Here is a 17,816-nt window from a genome sequence, read left to right as displayed (position 1 = left end):
AAGGCTGAATAGATTAGGAAAAGAAAAACGTAATTGAATTAAAGCCACTCTTTTTTGGAGTAGATATACTTTTACCCTGGCTAAGCAATTTCCTGGTTGAGGTTTTTATCGCTTTCCAGCACCTGCTTGTTTCAGAGGGCGACACTCCAGAGATTACTCTGAGGAAGTGCCAACAGCCAGCGTTTCTCACTCCCCTCTCGCCCGCCTCCGCCCCCTGCGCTGCTCTAGACACACACCCCAATATAGAATGACAGCACAGTTTAAATGACGCTGCCTCTGTCTCTTTGGAAGGACAGGTCCTCCAGGAAGCACCAGGCACAACAACCGTCTACCCTTGCGAAAAACGTCTTCATCATGGCATATAAAGGAGCACATTTGGCTTTTAAGTCGCGCTGGCACAAAACAGACGAAGAACTCTGTCGCCACAGCATGTCCTTTGACTTGCATAAGGCAATCCAAAATGACTTCTTTCAGAGTTACCTTTATCTGCTGGAAAAGCTTCCCCTGGGTGAGTAACGTGGGCAGAAGCATGTGTGCATGTGTGACCAGGTCCAGAAGGACGTGTCGTATTAGGTGGCAGGGTGCAGACACGCTAATGACAAAAATAGTAGTTTTGAGAAGCCCTGCTAGGGAGCCTGTAGTGCTAGCTACACTATTTGTTACTCTCTCTCCCTTTAATTCAGTACCCTGTTGTTTAACCTGAATGCTCCACAGATTCATAAAGAAGGGCAAGGAAAAAAAACAACACAAGAGTGAAGGAAAGTTTAGTTTCTGGGTGATGGCACCCTTTCTTCTCACCATTTAAAACATGAATTGACCTATTCGGAACTTGGAAGGACAAATCCCAGAGTAGCTGAGCTGACAGGCCGTACTTTCTGTTGCCCGATACCTGTTGCGTTGTTTCTTGCTGTGTCCTTAGCTTTGTCATACGGATTGCTTTGGACAAGTGCTTGCAAGGTAATGCTTTTTAAGTTTTTTTATCAAGAGGCTGTAATCCAGATCTCTGCAGCAGGCTGTCTAGCCCACAGTTATCTGGGAAGAATATGCTTCAAAATCATTTGTTTATAGCCTAAATTCAGTGAAAAGTACAGGATGCCAAGATTTTGTTTTTGTTTTTGTTTTTGTTTTACATGCAGGAAAAGAATGTGCATTTCTTGTGAAACTTTGACCCTGAATAAGAACCAGAATTTTCCCAGGACACTATACCTAAAAAGTAGATTTGACTTGAAGCTTTATGATGTACCATATCATTTTTAAAGCATAATTATTCAGCTTCCTCTCAATGTTACAACTGTAGTAATTTAAGACGGAAGGGCTTTGTCTGTCCAACCTACTAACCGGTGCTTCAGAGTGAATTCTTGAGGGCTCCTTCCTGACTGAAAGATCCATGTAGGCAAGCAGATTACCCAAGTCTGTAGGATTGTACAGACCCCAGTAAGAATTCCGCTCAAGATGCTAGAATTCACTAGTCCGTAAAGAGGAGAAGTATTTCCATGTTTTCATAGTATTTTGATGTGGTTTTTCACATACAGCAGTATCTTCAGCTATCTAAAATGAAACGAGGAAGGTAAATATTCCTGTCCCTAGTGGTAGGTAGCTATGAACGATGGAAAGGAAGGAAAGATGGAAAGGAAGGCAAGTTAATTATAGGCCGATGTAATCTCAAGAAGTCTATGACAATGTTATTCTTTCATTTGTTTTGAAAATAAACACAACATATTAGAAACTGAGCAGGATTTCCTACAATGTAACTGCTAATGTAAGTACTGGTAGATCATTTTATGACTAGAAGGTACTGTTATGAACATCTAGCTTTGAATTTCATATAAAAGTTCCTGGATCGTGCTTATACCTTATGACTGGCTCACAGTATATATTTATGAAGACAAAAATAACTTGGTTTAAGAGCTGCAAATGACTGAGAATTCATCAGTACATAATTAAGCTGTTACCAGGCCTAATTACTTCACTCTCTTAAAACTATATTTCATTTTTGGTCTGAATTTTATTTGAATTTCCATTCCTAGCCAACAAACTTTGCAAAATGTGTACCTGTCAGACTGAAGAGTCCCTCTGCCAGGTTTTTCATGCTCTGAGTCATTATTACAACTTCTCTAAAGTTTTCCACTTTATTGCGAGCATACCCAAATCAGTTGGACCCCATGGAAAATGTACTGTGAGTCCACAGTATGCATGTCATGGTCCGATAGGGTGGACAATCAGATGGGTAAAAAATGGTCGGGTGGTTGGCTCAGAAAGTCATAGTTAATGCATCATATTAAACCTTGAGGTCAGTGCGGAACTGTCCTGTTTAACATCTTTATCAGTGACTTGAATAGCCAAGCTCTTCCCAGTGGTGTGAGGTGGAGGACAAGAGACAGTGGGCATAAATTGAAACTAGAGAAGTTCAGACTGGCTATAAGGGAAAATCTTTGTGTGTGGACAGTCAGGCCTTGGAAAAGGTTGCCCAGGGAGGTTATACAATTCTGTATCACTGCAGGCGTTCAAGACTGAGATGAATAAAGTTCAGAGGAACCACGTCCAACCTCATTTCTGTCCCTGCTTTGAGCAGAAGTTTGGACTAGCAACCTCTTGAGGTGCCTTCCAATCCAGACTATCCTGTGATCCTGTGCTTTCTGTGATGGAGAGGAAAGAATGTGGCAGGTCCGAACATCTCTGCAGAATGTCATTTTCCAGTTCAGTTCAGGGAGGAACTGACCAGAAATGAACTGAACGTCACGGCTAGATCCAGGTATCTCTGTGTAAACTGAATTAAACCATGAATACAACACCAGGACTCTGACCTAGCAGGGTACTTATGCGTGTGCTTAACCCTATGCATGAATAATTACACTGAAATCAGGCCTCACATTGGAACTTTCCTTGCAACCAAGAGTCACCAAGGTACAAAATTTACTTCAAGCCATACAAACTCCACTCTCTCCCACCCCCCTCTTCCTAGGTTCAGTGGGGGAGCACTTAGGCATGTTTACCTATGAGCTGAGCATATCTGGTATCACAGCCTGTTAAGAGAAACATGTCATTTTTACAGGCTGGGGTAACATTTATAAATAAAAGACATGAGTAACTTTAGGCCCTGATCCAACAGTGTACATAAATGTGTGTGAATGCCCCCAAGCCCAGTGGACTTAATGAAGCTGCTCAGATTTTGGAAATCGTGCATGTGTTTACATGGGCTGTGGGACTTGGTGCCAGTGGGGTGAGATCTGCAGTGGAAAACTCAGATGATCAGTCCACAGAGCCAAATATTTCAGTATGTGAGGCACGTGTCTAAGTAAAATCTGCTTAGGGGGTGGGCTGATGTTCATCCTCAATAAAACAGAGCTTAAATGGTTCTCGGACCATAGCAGAGAGGTGAATTCTACTCTGCACCCAGATAACTGTTTTTCAGCTAATGCACAAAGCAGATGTTGCATTTAAAAGGGAATACCCAGCCAAACTGGAATTAGTTCAATATCTCACAGAAAGCAGTTGGAGCCACAAAATAATGTTCACAGATAAAAACTTCAAAAAAATTATTTGCAACATTTACTTCTGCCAGGGAAATTTAGCTGAGCAAATCCTGCAACCAAGAACCTGTACTGCAGGTTGGGATTGTGCCCAGTCCTCTGTATTATGGGGTCCCATTTCTCTAGAGCTTTAAAGCAGAAAAGGGAAACAAAATTTTGAGCTGATCCAGAAAAAAAAATGGAGATAGCATTTTTGGACTTCACAGGGAAAAAAGGCTTAGGTAGATGTTCTCTGTCCAGTTCTGGGGCTGGCATTCAGATCTAGGTCACCACTCAGCATCCAGACCACGTCTGCAGCAACTGAAAATTGCTAACACCTCATGACTGCGGGTGACCTTTAGGAGCCAGTTTCTGCTCTCAGCCTCCTTTGCCAGTGGGTTCATTTTAGCCTTCGCTGCTCGAGGGTCTTGCCAGCAGGTTCAGCTGAGAGGCTGTGCGCCACGATAAAAAGTTTCTTCTCACTTTACTAGAAACACATTCCTGACACGAAACATTACAAGGCACCTAAGTTAACACTGCAAACCTTGTGAAAGCTGCCTCCCCCCCCCCCAGTCTGTGTGAGACTTACAGGCTCCATCATCCTGTCCTGCCCGTGCCCTAGTTTGCAGAGTACATTGAAATCAGGCTGTGTGTCAGTAACAGACCTCACAAGTATTTCATTTCCTGATGCAGGAGATAGTCCCACGTGGGTCGCGGAATGGGAAGATGCCTCTGGCTAGACAGGTCCTGTGATGAGGGGGAGGCGTGCTGGAGCAGAGCTGCAACACTAACTGCCACCAAGGACATGTGTCTCCTCGCACTTCTCTTTTGCGGTAGATTCCTGCAAGCTGGCAAACCTCCTGCTCCCTCTGGTCCTGCTGCTCGAGCCTGCATGCCAGGCACAGCTGTGAGGCAGATCAGAGGTGAGGTTGATTGGTTGTGTCTGGAAAATTGGGTTGTGGGTTGGGAGAGTTGGCAGCGATGCAAATTCATGAGAGGGAGGAGAAACACTGAGGGAGCGAGAGGTGGAAATCATCTGTGTAGGTCGCACGCTCCAGGAGCGAGATTCTGTGGCTCTGCAGGAGGAGGCTTTGGGTACAGTGCCACCCTTTTAGCCGGTGTCCTTGCATGCCCTCAGAGGGGACACTTGCACAAAAAGATCTTTGCAAAGTTCGCTGGGTAGAGAAAAAACCCTGTGGATGTTCAGACTAGAGGTGGTTTCAGATGCCAGCACATAAGGCAGGGCTCTGGGGCCCCAGCTGGCCAGGGAGGAGCCGAAGTCAGCTGGTGCATGCATGCGAGTCCCGGCAGGCATTCTGCGGGTCTGACACTGGTTCTGAGTGAGAAATCTGAGAGCACACACTACAGATCTGATATCCTGAGCAGCATATCGTCTCCATGTGTTGCCTCGGGTCAGGCTCACGTATTGAGTAGAAGGACCCTGAATATTTGTCATTTGTGCTGCCAGCTGCCTGCAACGCCCTGTCCTAGTGTGTAGACAGCCTGTAAATGCATTTCCCTTCAGTCTAGCAGAACGGGATAAATCACAGTCCCTTGATAGTTCCATTAAACAAACCCTAGAAATCATCACTGGACTCTCATAGGGAAGATCTTGTAAAGCAGCATCCAGGGATTCAGCTCTGTTCACCAGACAGGCTGGCATCTGAAATGGAGAAAAAAAGACCCAGAGAAAACAAGCTGGTGCCACTCCCGGGGGAGGATGGAGATCATTTACTGGAAGAATCCCTACCACCAATGGAGCCTTTATTTCCCAGGCTCTGGGAGCCACCCTGGCCAAGTTGTGCTGGGGATTGGCTGCTGCCCCTTTCATATTAATTTCTGCAGCTAAATAGTTTCTTCTGAGAATGTGAATATAATCAGTGGAGTGTGTAAAACTCCCAGGTTTGACCCTTGCTGGGCTCAGTGCTTCTTGTGGTATAAATTTCTCAGGCATAACATAAATGTGTAATGGATTAAAGCTTTAATAGTATCCGTTCGGCAGTTGACTTAAGCAGGTGATGACAAGAGGGGCTGGTAATGCTGCTTTTGTTGGATGAAGGATATGCCGGGCATGCTGCTGGTGTGTAACCCAATAGCACTATTCTGTTCTGAGTGGTCCTTGGTGGTAATTATTCTCCATCCTACTTCCTTTGTCCCCCCTCATTTGCCTCCAAAATGTCATTCTCCTGCTGAGGATGGGCAGGCACACACTTATCATTCCCTGCTGGGCTTGCTTGCCCTCAATAAATACATTCCAGGCTTATGTTCGGGGTCTCTGGCCTAGCTCTCATCCTGTGAGCAGAGGGCATAGTTCCTGCTCCCAGCGGGGTAAGCAAGGCACGGCTTGTTCAGAGCCTTGCCAGCATTAACAGCAGCAGTTTTAAAGATGCAGCCCACAGAAGGCAAACGTTGAGCAGCAACTAAGTCCTGCTCCCTTGTCCTCTTTGCCCAGCCTGCAGGGAGGTCTCCCTTCCCACTGCCCTTAACTGAAAGGTGTTTGCTGCTTGCTCGCTTCCAGTTCCTCGAGCACGCTGGAATCTGCAGCAGGGCTGGGCTGACACTGCAAAGTGGTGCTGAGGAAGACATTCCCAGCGTGACTCCATCCCTCCTTATTGCTTGGCTTTCACCCCCAGGCTTGTAGTCGTGGTTTTGTTGGAAGGCCTGGCTGGGAACAGCTCCTTGTCGTACATGCAGGAAAATGCCCGTGCACCTGTATGTGGCGGGACAGCAAGAGTTGCTGGTTTCCAAGCAAACTGTTTCTGGCCTGCCTGCGTCCCAACTTTTGAGCTATGAAACATAACTACGTTTGATATGCCAATATGCAACAAGTACAGAACAGAAACAGATGCAGCACATAGCTCTCAGTTCTTCAGAGAATGGGGGAAAATAAGCCTTTACCCAACAGAACTCACAGGTTCTAATAAAACAGCCTCAAATATATGATTGCTGCTTATTACCAGCAAATAGCCATGCAATGAAAAGAAATATCCAAGCCTCTGCACACAGGAGTTTTATTATTTTGCTCCTTGATCTATGACGGAAAAAAATTTAGGACTCTCTCTTCTAAATTATCTTCCCCCCTGTATAGTCTTCTAGGCCTGAGAGTGCCATCTGCTCTTGGGTTCAGCTTACTTGCGGTGCCCCAGACTGTACAGTATCACTAAAAATAAGCGAGAGCAAGTGCCTCATTCATCTGCACTCTTGTGATACTCTCTTCACGCAGCTGTCAATGGCTGGAAAGCGTGTATGGAAATGTGCAGGCCGTAAGGAGAGGTTAGGTTTGTGACAGCGGAGGTGTGGATTCTGTAGAGCAATAAACTCTGCCCACAGCGATTCTGGGAGAAAACCAACCCCATTTCTCTCTTTGACATGAAAGTTCATCTTCAAACTGAAATTATTTTTCACTGATGGGAAATTGTACTGTGTAATGACAAACGAGGTCTGAGCCTGGGAGGCACTGAATATGCCCAGGAGGTGCTGTGTCCTTTCAAAGCCTTGCAGGATTAAATCCAACACCCTTCCCTCTACCTTTGCTTTTGAAACAGGTTTGCTGATATGGAGGCTCAACTTAGATTCATAGCTCTTCACCACCATGTCTCCAGAACAATAAAACTAACCCGGAAATATCTGTCATTAACAATAAAACAATGATTTATCTGCCTACAGTGAAACTTTACGCTTTAACAAGTCAAGTTATCAATGGGGAGATGCAGTTCTACGCCAGGGCCAAACACTTCTACCAGGAGGTACCAGCCACAGAAGAGGGCATGATGGGAGACTACATTGAGCTCTCCAATATAGACGTTGAATCCTCCAGGGAATTTCTCAGGAAGTTTGTTGGGGTGAGTCATTTAATCCCATCTTCTGCAAGAGACAGTGGTGGTGTGTCATAAATGACATGCAGTGTGCCCAGTCACCGCTATTGTAAATGACACCATATGTCATATTTGATATGCATGAAGCACACATCGTAACTGACTGTGATGGGGGCTAGGAACATATGATTTACATGCATCCTGCCAGATCCCGCATCATCATGAATACACATTTTGCCTGGCTGTATGTCATTATTTACCTGTTTTGCATCCTTTTCTCACACTTTGAAGCTGCAAAGAGGATTGTGCAAGGACTTCCTAGAGCTTGGGTGGGAGATAAATTCTCAGTGTAGGACTCGGACTTTTCATGATCATCTGCGCAAATTCCTGCAGTCTGTTTGGGAAAGTAGCTAAAGAGACTAAAGAGACTAAATGCCAAGTTTCTGTTTTGCCTATTTATAGATATTTTTTTTTTCTGAGAATGCTGCAAGAAAAACCAACCCTCCTTTCCCTCCCAGCATTAGCAGTATATAGAATAAGCTACCCATTAGGAAAAAGATATTATTCTTGACCATTGTAGTATCACTGTGGACTTTGTAGGCAGATCCCTAAAGGTCTGTAAAGTTCTTAAAGGTCTGGTTTGACCTGAGATGCAAAAAGATGCCAAGTAGGATTTTAAAAGCACATACAATAGCAGTACCACTGACACTTGGGTTTCAGAAAATCCCACTGATGCCTAAATGTATCTTTAGGAATCTGTACATTTTTTTTAAGAACAGTCCAATGGTTTTCTGACTGCCTCTTCCCCTTTCCGGGCATAAAAAGCCTGCTATATTAGCTCAACAACAGTATTAGATGTAAAGAACTCACAAACCTACAGGGAACCAAATTTCCTAAATTGTCCTGCTCACAAAATTACTAGTTCTATATAACACTACCACAGATCTTTCATTTTCTACTCAAATGTACAAACTTGGCATAGCCAGATAACCTTTTTTTTTAGCCTTAATGATCTATTGTGGAAAAAAAAAACTCAACAAGTTAATTAGATGTTGTGTTTCAAAAGGACACAGTTTAAATGAGTTGGGATGGAAAATGAGTGTGGCTTAACAACAGATAAACATCCTATATAGCAGTGAAGGGCAGCTGATGAAAAAGTTTACTGTACCTGACAGAGGCTTTGGGGGCAGTTTGTTTTTAGGTAATTGCAAACTGTGATTACCTAAGTGAAAAAATACGCTATTTCTAATGACAGTGTTTTGTATTAATGGTTTAACAACGTTTGAAGGCCTCGCTCTATTAGACTTTTTACACAATAAGAAAATGTAAAGTAAATTAAATTCAGAAAGGCAGATGAACCTGATAGTAATATGGCATTTTCAGGGAAAAAAAAAAAAAAAAAAAAAAGCAACTTGTGAGCTTAGAGCCAGCCAAAGGCTTACATTTTACTTAAGACTTGTTTCCAGGACATTTGTGGAATTCAATTGATGCATAAGCCTGTGTTCAGGGAAAGATTTCACGCTTTCTAGACATCATATAGATTCAGTTTCCTGAACAGCAAGCCTGCACTACATTGTTAAACTTTCTCATCTCTGGGACCCCAAAAGGAAAGAAGTACAGTCTTAGCAGAGTTTCACAGGCCAAAGAGAGCTCATACCCAATGCATCAGGTGTGATGACAGACACAAAATACTCCAGAGCAGAGTTCCTGCTCCTATTATTAGCCAGGGATAGAAAGGATACTCTGAATGGCCGAGATCAAACAAGAAAAAAAAAGGGGGGGAAGAGAAAGGAATCTGCAAGTTTTGCTAGTTCTGATTTAGTTTGTTAAAGCCTGTCCTTTACTGAGATACAGTCAATTGGTTATTTACTTATGGTTTATTTTCCTTTCTTACTACTGCAATTTGAATGCTACTCAAGCAGAAACAGATACTTACTGGCCTTCTGTAGTAGTGACCTTACTCTACAGCTTATTTGAGCTATGTCTTCCCAAGTTTATGGCTCCATGAATTTTTTTTTTCCAATAAGGCAATCAAAGGAGAAAAAAAAAAAAAAAGCTTCACCCTAATATAAATACACTTTCTTTTTTTACAGAGAAGTTTAACAAAATGAGAAAATAGGAAAATTAGTTTCAGATCAATTGAATGTATTTCATTTATTTTTTGTTTGTTTTACCCTCTGAAAAAAACTTTTCCCTTTGTTTCAAGATATAAGTCAGTTCCAAAATGAAAAATGCTGTTTAGAAATGAAAAGTTGACAAGTTATTTTTTTTCCTTGAAAGTCGTCAAAAAGAAGTATCTTGACATTTTCAACATTCTTTCCCATGTTTTTTTGGCTAGAACTATTCTCTAGATTTGAGGTATCAATTTCACAGAGAGTTTTATTCTTCCAAAACTTTATTTTCTGGCAAAACTAGTGCTCCTTAAAAAACAGTTGCCCAGTTCCACTCAAATTACCCTTCTTGAGTTAGTTTGGCTGGTGTGGAAATGCCACACAGTGACATTTCCCTTCCATGACTGATGTTGCATACCTTCATGTATGGCATTTCTTAGCATGATTCTTAGCACCACTGTAAATTGAGCTACAGATTTCTTTACCATGGGAGAATTTATCTTGCCTGGGCACATGGAAGGAATTACAACAAGGCAATAGAAAACTAAGGACTTTGCTTATATTTTAACCTGTCTCCAGCCCAGGCGAGTCAAACTGAGTTAAAAGTGCCACTGTGCTCAAGTTAAGAGGTTTTATGTGTGTGTGGGCAGAACTCAAACCAAGAGCAACATCTGAGTGAGAACTTGAGCCAACAGTGCTACACAGACAAGCTATAGGTTGTCTTAGGTACAGTCATACTTGAAAGGTTATCAGCAGAGCTGTACCAACGCGTATTTATGGCAATGTATTCACACCAGTTCAAGCCTTGATGTGCATGCAGACACTGTTTTTTCCAGACCCTAATCCAGAGGTAATCTGTTAAAAAAGGAAACACAGAAAACAAATAAACCATTAATTAAGAAAAAATTGAGAGCTTAGGTGTGTGAAGCAGTACAGATGGGGATTATATCGTTCTTATGGCTCCCCTTCTGCCCCAAACCCTTCGTTCCTTGCTGCCCTGTCTTGCCCTAAGTTCAGCTTCCTGATGAGGGACTTTCTGAATGAAAAGCTTCTGGAAAGTGATTTTTCTTCTGTTTGATCAGGGAGATGGAAGATATTTGATTGAAAAAGGTTTTTTATTTACTTAGAAAGAAAACCACTGTGTTTTTTAACTATTTCTTGAACTCTGATTTCTTTTGTTTCCCCTACATATCTAGACTGCCTTCCTGCCCTTTCAACACCTGAAGTAGTAGCGTCATGAGCATGTGCCACAACTCTTTATTTCTAAGGAGCTTTGTGAGTGCCCTGTTCAGCTTTACAGCAGAACTTCTGGGTGTGTACATGACCTCAGTGACAGTGATTCTGAGTAACGGGAAGCAAGTTAAAAGAGAAGCAGTAAATCTTAAATTCTGAAGCCTGCTCTGGCTTAAAATTTTCACTTACACTATTACTTTAAATAAGAAGTCCAATTTTCAACTCAATTAAGCTTTTGGGAAAATGCTTGCCTTCCAAAGAAAATGTTAATACCCTGTCAAAGGTCTGAGCACTCCCAAACTGAAAATATATTAGCTTAACATGGAATTATGTCAACGTTTTCATTATAAATGGAGCTGCGGTGCTTTGCAGGGCTTCTCTTCTGACTGCTTGGTGCTCTTGCTCCCTGTCAGTGAAGCGTGAGGTCAAGCTTCATCTCCCATGAGTGTTTCCTTTCCCTTTTCTTGATGGCAAATGGAGATGTGACATCAGAGGTCCTTGCTGTGACACATCATGGGAAATGAATTCCCTGCGTTTAGTAAGGTACTGTGACTATAGGTTCTCTGAAATACAAAGTCAAAGAAGTTGAACAGCTTTTTATCTAATTCTGTTAGCTTTTTGGTAAATGATCCATATTTTCGTACCAGCTCTCTTCAAGCATTTGACTATAATCACATCAGCATAGGCCTGTATGTATCTGGCAGCAAACAGTACAGAAATCCACCTTGTACAGATCTAATGCACAGTTCCTTCTCCTTTCATGAACTCCTTGTTACAGCTCAGTCTGGTCCTCAGTAAAAGCCACATGCTCCTAAGCCCAGGCTGGGAATGAAGAATAGCTCACATTTTCTGGCTAACTACAAACAGGTATTCTCCAGAGTCCGTTAGGGTGAAGGCTTGTGGACTCCTGCACACATTGGGACATTAATCTTCCTAATCTTCCTAGGTATACAAATTGGGACCAGCAGCCCCAGAGACCAGTGAGATTGAGGTCCTTGTGCTCTTTCTACAGTTACTCTGTGTAACCAGATGCTGAGCTGGGCTATTCATAGTCATGTCATTGACGGTACTGTCCTTTGACCTTAATAATCTACTGAATTACCCACTGAAGCAAGGCCAGGAAAACAGTGAGTTACATGATTTATGCATGGTCATTACAGAGGGGGTCTCCAAATAAGCAGGAAGAGCTAGACTCTTCCTGGGCTTATTTCCTTTAAGGACAGCAAAGGTGCAGCAGGGACTTTGGCCCATAGCTTTTGCTTCAATGCTCAGTTCCAGAGACAGGGGAAAAGGTGTTTACATTTGCTTTTAATATATTTGTTTAACAGATAACTTCGGCCAGGGGAGCTCCAGTCCCACAGTCGGTGCCTGTACAGACTTAAAATTTCTGTTTTACAGAACAGCAGCAGGCTCTTAAGAGCCTTTTTATAGCTAGAATGGAAGCTTCAGGGGTAAAATACAGCTTTCATTATAAAGGTCCTTTTACAGTGGCCCATTATTTTCTCAAAGACATATCCTCTGTGCAACAATTTTTCTTGTCTGATCTCTATCCAGAGATGATATTAAGAAGAAAAAAAAAAAAAAAAAAAAAAAAAAATAAACTAAAAGATAAGAAACAAACATATTTTTTTTTTTTTTAAAAAAAAAAAAAAAAAAAAAAAAAAAAGGAAATTCTGTATATGCTCCAGTCCAAACTTCTGTGTTGTGATAAGTTACCTAAAACTCCATGATCTTTGCTCAGATACAACTTATTTCGAAAAACACACTTTGATCTCAAGGACACTCTGCATCTGCAGAGATGTTCATGGACACCTTAGGCATTCTGTGCTCCAGAAGTTACTTCTTGCATGCAGTATTTGGTATATTCTTGTTTTTTTCATTAGGTCTTTACTGGGCTCAGAATATAATGAGATTTACCTAGTCATGTAGCTGGCTGTGACAAACGAATACATGACAGATGAAGTCGCAAAAACTTTACACAGACCAGTGGATCTTCTGAGAAAGCTAGGAACTTGTGAAAGATTTTGTGTCTTCATAGACCAAGCAAAAACTTACTGTACAGCACTAAATGCAGAGCTGCAATGAATAAGTCCCATCAAATGCAGCCTTCATGTTTTGCAGCTCCAAATGAGCAGTGGCTGCTGGAGATCTGGGATGTTGGATGCTGGGGAGGAGAACCTCGTGCAGACAGTGTTGGCTCATAGGAGTGGGGCACGGAGGGAATCCAGCTGGAGCACAAGCGGACGTCTGTCTTCACTCCCTCCTTTTACTGGCTGGGACACTCAGTGTGAGGTTCTGCATGTCACTAGGATTTGCTCTCAGCTGGGGAAATGCTTATGGGGGAAAAATGCATCAAGACATTATCTGGAAATTTAGCAGCCCCATAGCCACCCAGAGGTGTATTGATACTAATGCAGGTTTTTATCAATTTTGCAAAAGTCCCGAACAAATAAGAAGACAAGACACTAGGACAAAAGGCCATAGCTGATAACACGGTTGCTATGATCTTTCAGTTTTCAGATTTCAAATGATTTTCTTGTGTTCCACAGGGGGTGGGGAAAGCTGGCACCAACCGCGCCCTGGACTGCGGCTCTGGGATAGGTCGGATCAGCAAGCATGTCCTGTTACCAGTTTTCAAGAGCGTGGAACTGGTGGATATGATGGAGAATTTCCTGGCTGAGGTCCCGAACTACCTGCAGGGCAAGGAGGACAGAGTAGAGATGTATTATTGCAAAAGCCTCCAGGAATTCACTCCAGCCCCACAAAGATATGATGTCATCTGGATTCAGTGGGTTTCAGGTTAGTTCAGCATGATTCATCCAGCTCAGCATCTCAGAGAACTACACAGCCTGTGCTAAAATTAATGTTAAAAGAATGGTGCAGCTGTAAAAGGGGGTTCTCAAGTCTTCAATAATGCCAGGCCAGCACTGACCAGTACTGGAGGCACAGGGCTAGATATGCACTCATTCAGTTCCAGTACCTGGCCCCATAGCAGCCAAGACAAGCAAATAGGAAAGTAAATAAATAAATCTGAAACTGCTGCACTCCTGAAGCCTTCGTGTGGAGTCAGGCAGTCCTCGCAGTCTCTATCTCCTAAAACTTGCCACAGTACCCTGCCATCCCAGGAACAGTCCTGCTTCCTTTAAAATCTCACAAGAGACTTCTGAGAGTTCTCCCTAGCCACATGCACAGTGGGTACAGATCAAGTTGCTTTTTTCATGTCAAGTACTGGAGGAAGGTACACGTACTTGGGAGCAGCTTGCATGCTAAGGTGCAGCTGTGGAGTAGGCCTCACAAATAGGCCTTGTATATTGAGCAGGAATCCTCCTTCTTAGCTACTACTGCTGCAGACAGATACAGATCAATATGTGAGAAGTGGTCTGTCAACACGTCCACATCTGGCATGTGGTGGGAGAAAGACTGTAGCACTGTGGCAGTACCAATGTGTGAGTATCAAGCTTGGCTGTGAGGATATACAGCATGCAAGACCTCATTGTCAGTGTCTTGAGTCTTGGCAGATTTTGGACACCCTTTTGCCCATATGTTTTTCATGGGCCATTGGGTACTGCAGACTGCCAGAGAGATACCCTTAATGATTTCTCACCTTCCGCCATGCAGTTTAACAAGAGCCTTTTTGAGAGGTCTCACCTCTTTGAGGATGGGGCAGCCCAAGCATTTGAACGTAGGCCAGCTTGTTGGGTCTGTTTGCTTACAGGATTGATGGTGCCTTCATTTAAGGATGGTTTCTTTTGGTTCTTTGCAGAAAGGCATTTTCCACCAAGGTTTCACCACTTCTGCATCATGTTTTGGCATCCTGTGGGATGGTTTCCAGCAAAGATCTTGTGGGAAACAGTGGCATGATACCCCTCACACACAGAACTCGTTAGGCTAAGTGGCCCTTCAGGGATATCCCCTTTGGTCCTTTCTTAGCCTCTGCCAGTGGGAATCTCTCCTTCCTGCTGGTGTTCTCGGAGGGTTTTCTGAATCTGATGATTGTTTATTGAGACCTGGCGTTTATGTCAAGAAACAGCCTGAAATAAATAAATAAATAACACCATGGTGAAATCATCAAAAGCTATAAACCATATGACTGTATATTTTACATGCACTGATGCTTATCCAAGAGGTTCAGTTAGCTGTGTCATCCAGCACCACCACCCCATATAACAAGTACCTGCTACTTCTCCTGCAGCCACCCCAGTGAATGCACTGAAGCATTAATAGCAGCAAAGAGGCAATTAGTGTGGGCTATGCTCCTCACCTCCCCCCCAGAAAAGATTCTTTTTTTTTTTTTCCTTCCTACTTAGAGCAATGATATGGGAATTGATTACGTTTGTAAAGTGTGCAGAGATCCTTGAATGAAAAGTGTTGTAAGCCCATAAGCAAGTGGAATAGTCATGCAACTACAGAAGGGAATTGAAGGTGACTTAAAAAGTCAACTTTTTATTCTCCTGTCCCAATCAGTCAGAAATACTATTTTTGGCAGATTTTTTCCCAAGATGTTCCTTAAAACCTTTATTGCTGAAAAGTTTATAATTTTTCTGGAAAACCTGCTGCAGTGCCTACCAGTCCTTCCAGAAAGGTTTTCTTCTCATCGTTGGACCTAAGTGTCCCTTGTGCAATTTCAGCTGTCAGGATTCATTATTCTAAAGCACAAGAGGAAGCCTGAACAACTTCTCCTCACCAAAACCCCAGAAATAGTTTCTTGTTAGGCAAAGGACAAAGGCAGAGAGATCAGCACAGGAGATGGTTTTATTCAGGAGCACTTAATCTGTCCTCTACATGTAGTCTTAAACAGTAATGAGACTGATCTTCTTAGAACAGGTCTTTCCTCTGTTGCTATACAAACAAATTGCTTCAGAACAATTTAATTTTCCTTTGCATTTCTATTCTTTTTGAATAATCGATCAACCATTACAGTAAACCTGGCTCCTGTCTCAACTCTTGAACAAATCCCAGTCAACATGAGACAGAATGAGTGAAGACTTGTTGGGGCTGTGCTGATCAGCTGGGTGGCTGCTGACAAAGGCAGCATATGCCTCTTCTTCTGTAGAAATGGGAGGGCTGATTCCTCTTCCTCCCTTCAGCCATAAATTGCAATTAACTATATAGTGATCTTCAGTATTAATCAAGCTTCAATCACTATCTTGAATTTGGCTGAAATATACCAACAAGCTCCACACTTTTTGGGGTAGCGGGGCAGGACAGACTGGCAGATAGCAACGCAATGAAGATCTCATTTTGGAGGGAAACTAGGCTAAAAGCTAGGTTAAGAGAACATTAAATTCCAAATTAGGTGGCCAAATGCTTCAATGAATCTTGCCTATGCAATCTTGATTTGTCTTACATATACCTAACTATATGACCCCTGGCTGTTACTTTATGAAGAAATAAAAATGTACGTTTACATTTTGTACTGAAATTACCACTTTCCTGCAGCTTTGAAGGTATTCAGCTTTGGGTTTTGTGTCTTTTTTCTTTCTCTTTTTTTGGGGAGAGTGAAGTAGTTAAAAAAATGACATTCTATATCAAAACGTGGTTATGAAATGACAACTTCCATTTATAAAAGTTTAGATCTACCATGAAGAAAACTAAATATTTTGACTAGAAAATACAATCAACTTTTTCAAGTTTTTCATTCAGTTTCTGACCACCTGCCCTTGTTAATTCATTTTATATAGGTTTCACATGTGAGGTTCTCATTTTGCTCTTCTCTGAGCCTCATTCTACTGATCTCAGCAGAAGTGATCTTTGAGAACAGAGATGCAAAACACAATCTCAATTACATATTAAAAAATTCCTGTTTTTAAACACATATGGTATATGCAGAAATCACAACAGTATGGAGCACTATGAAGAGTTTATTTGGCAGTTTGTTAGGTCTTGCATTCCTCACTGGATCTTTAATTGAGAGTTTCTTTGATAGGCACATAACATTACATGAAGTTACAGAGATTTGTAGCACAAAAAGCCAGAAGGGACTGTTAGATTATCTAATTTGACCTATTCTATATTACAAGCTGTTATATTTCATTGCTTTACCCTTGTGCTGAGCGAGTAGTTTGTGTTCAATTAAAACATATCTTGAGAAAGTCAACCACGCTTGATTTGAGGACTTCAGAGGTGGTAAATCCACCACTTCTGTTGGTAGTTTCCAATTGGTAATTACTTACACTGTTAAAACAGTTGTCACTTATTTCCAATTTGAATTTGTTTGGCTCCAGCTTCCTGCCACTGATTCTTATTATGACTTTAACCACCAGATTAAAGAACCCTTCAGCACCCAGTATTTTCTCCACTATTGCCACTGACTTCTGTCCACATCTGTTGCGACTACTAATATGGGTCATAAATATTGATTTGAGCTTGTAACTGTTGATCTCATTGATTTGCCCAGGTTTTCATAATGAAACCTGGCAGATCTAGATCTTTTCCTAAAGATCAGTAATTAGGATATGGAGAAACAGATCTAGGCACCATTCAGATGTGCACAGGGGGAGTCTGTTTGAATGGTTAATAGTGATCTGTTTTCCATCTTTTCATCTGTAGGCTATCTGACAGATAAAGATCTCCTGAAGTTTCTCATCCGGTGCCAGAACGGCTTGAAGGATAATGGTGTTATCATTCTCAAGGACAATGTAGCCAGGGAGGGCTGTATCCTGGATTGTCTGGATAGTAGTGTGATCCGAGACCTCAACATCCTCCACAGCCTCATTGAAATGAGCGGACTCACCATCCTACGAGAGGAGAGGCAGGAGGGATTCCCTGAGCAGTGTGTCCCTGTCTGGATGCTGGCCATGCAGAAAGGCCCTGGCCATTCCTGACTGCATAATGTGACAGCAGATACTGGACTATGAATGAACCACAGGACTGGGGAGGAGAAAGGGGAAGAAAAGCATCTGCTGGAATCCTGCTAACCATGTACTGCTACTGCTGTAACTGTAGGACAGGATCAGAGGAGAATTAAAATTGAGCCAGCTTCTCCAGGGAATAGGCTGCTTCTAAATCCTGCCTGTTTCATCATACCCTCTGTTTTTAAAAGCCTTTCTAACAGCTCCTTGTGAGATTTCTCTTTCATTAAAGAGTCAATGCTATGACAAAACTCAACTAATAGAAAATAATTAGGTCTGAAGTTTCCGTAGTGGCTA

General features: G+C 42.4%; 1 protein-coding gene across 2 annotated transcripts; it reads left to right on the top strand.

Moving 5' to 3' along the window:
- The first annotated feature begins 322 nt into the window (after positions 1-322).
- Positions 323-17,775, top strand: METTL11B (methyltransferase like 11B). 2 transcript variants are annotated; one of them, XM_035333554.1, is made up of 4 exons: positions 323-508; positions 7,176-7,351; positions 13,218-13,467; positions 17,218-17,775. In XM_035333554.1, exons 1-4 carry the CDS (start codon positions 355-357, stop codon positions 17,490-17,492), a joined length of 855 nt encoding a protein of 284 aa, XP_035189445.1. In that variant the 5' UTR covers positions 323-354; the 3' UTR covers positions 17,493-17,775. The 2 variants fall into 2 exon arrangements, with proteins under 2 accessions (XP_035189445.1, XP_035189446.1); XM_035333555.1 differs by lacking the exon at positions 7,176-7,351 and having other exon boundaries at positions 336-508.
- Positions 17,776-17,816: the final 41 nt, after the last annotated feature.

This window comes from Oxyura jamaicensis, chromosome 8, assembly GCF_011077185.1.
Source record: "Oxyura jamaicensis isolate SHBP4307 breed ruddy duck chromosome 8, BPBGC_Ojam_1.0, whole genome shotgun sequence".
In the NCBI taxonomy this organism is placed as follows: domain Eukaryota; kingdom Metazoa; phylum Chordata; class Aves; order Anseriformes; family Anatidae; genus Oxyura; species Oxyura jamaicensis.
The sequence above is the reverse complement of the archived record's forward strand: the minus strand, read 5'-3'. Positions and strand labels throughout refer to the sequence as shown.

What these genes read in the sequence shown, in the direction of transcription:
- METTL11B (XM_035333554.1), top strand. Translation starts at nt 355, where the DNA reads ATGGCATATAAAGGAGCACATTTGGCTTTTAAGTCGCGCTGGCACAAA. An exon ending in GCTGGAAAAGCTTCCCCTGG is followed by an intron (nt 509 to 7,175) that starts GTGAGTAACGTG and finishes ATCTGCCTACAG; the next exon opens with TGAAACTTTACGCTTTAACA. An exon ending in CTGGATTCAGTGGGTTTCAG is followed by an intron (nt 13,468 to 17,217) that starts GTTAGTTCAGCA and finishes TTTCATCTGTAG; the next exon opens with GCTATCTGACAGATAAAGAT.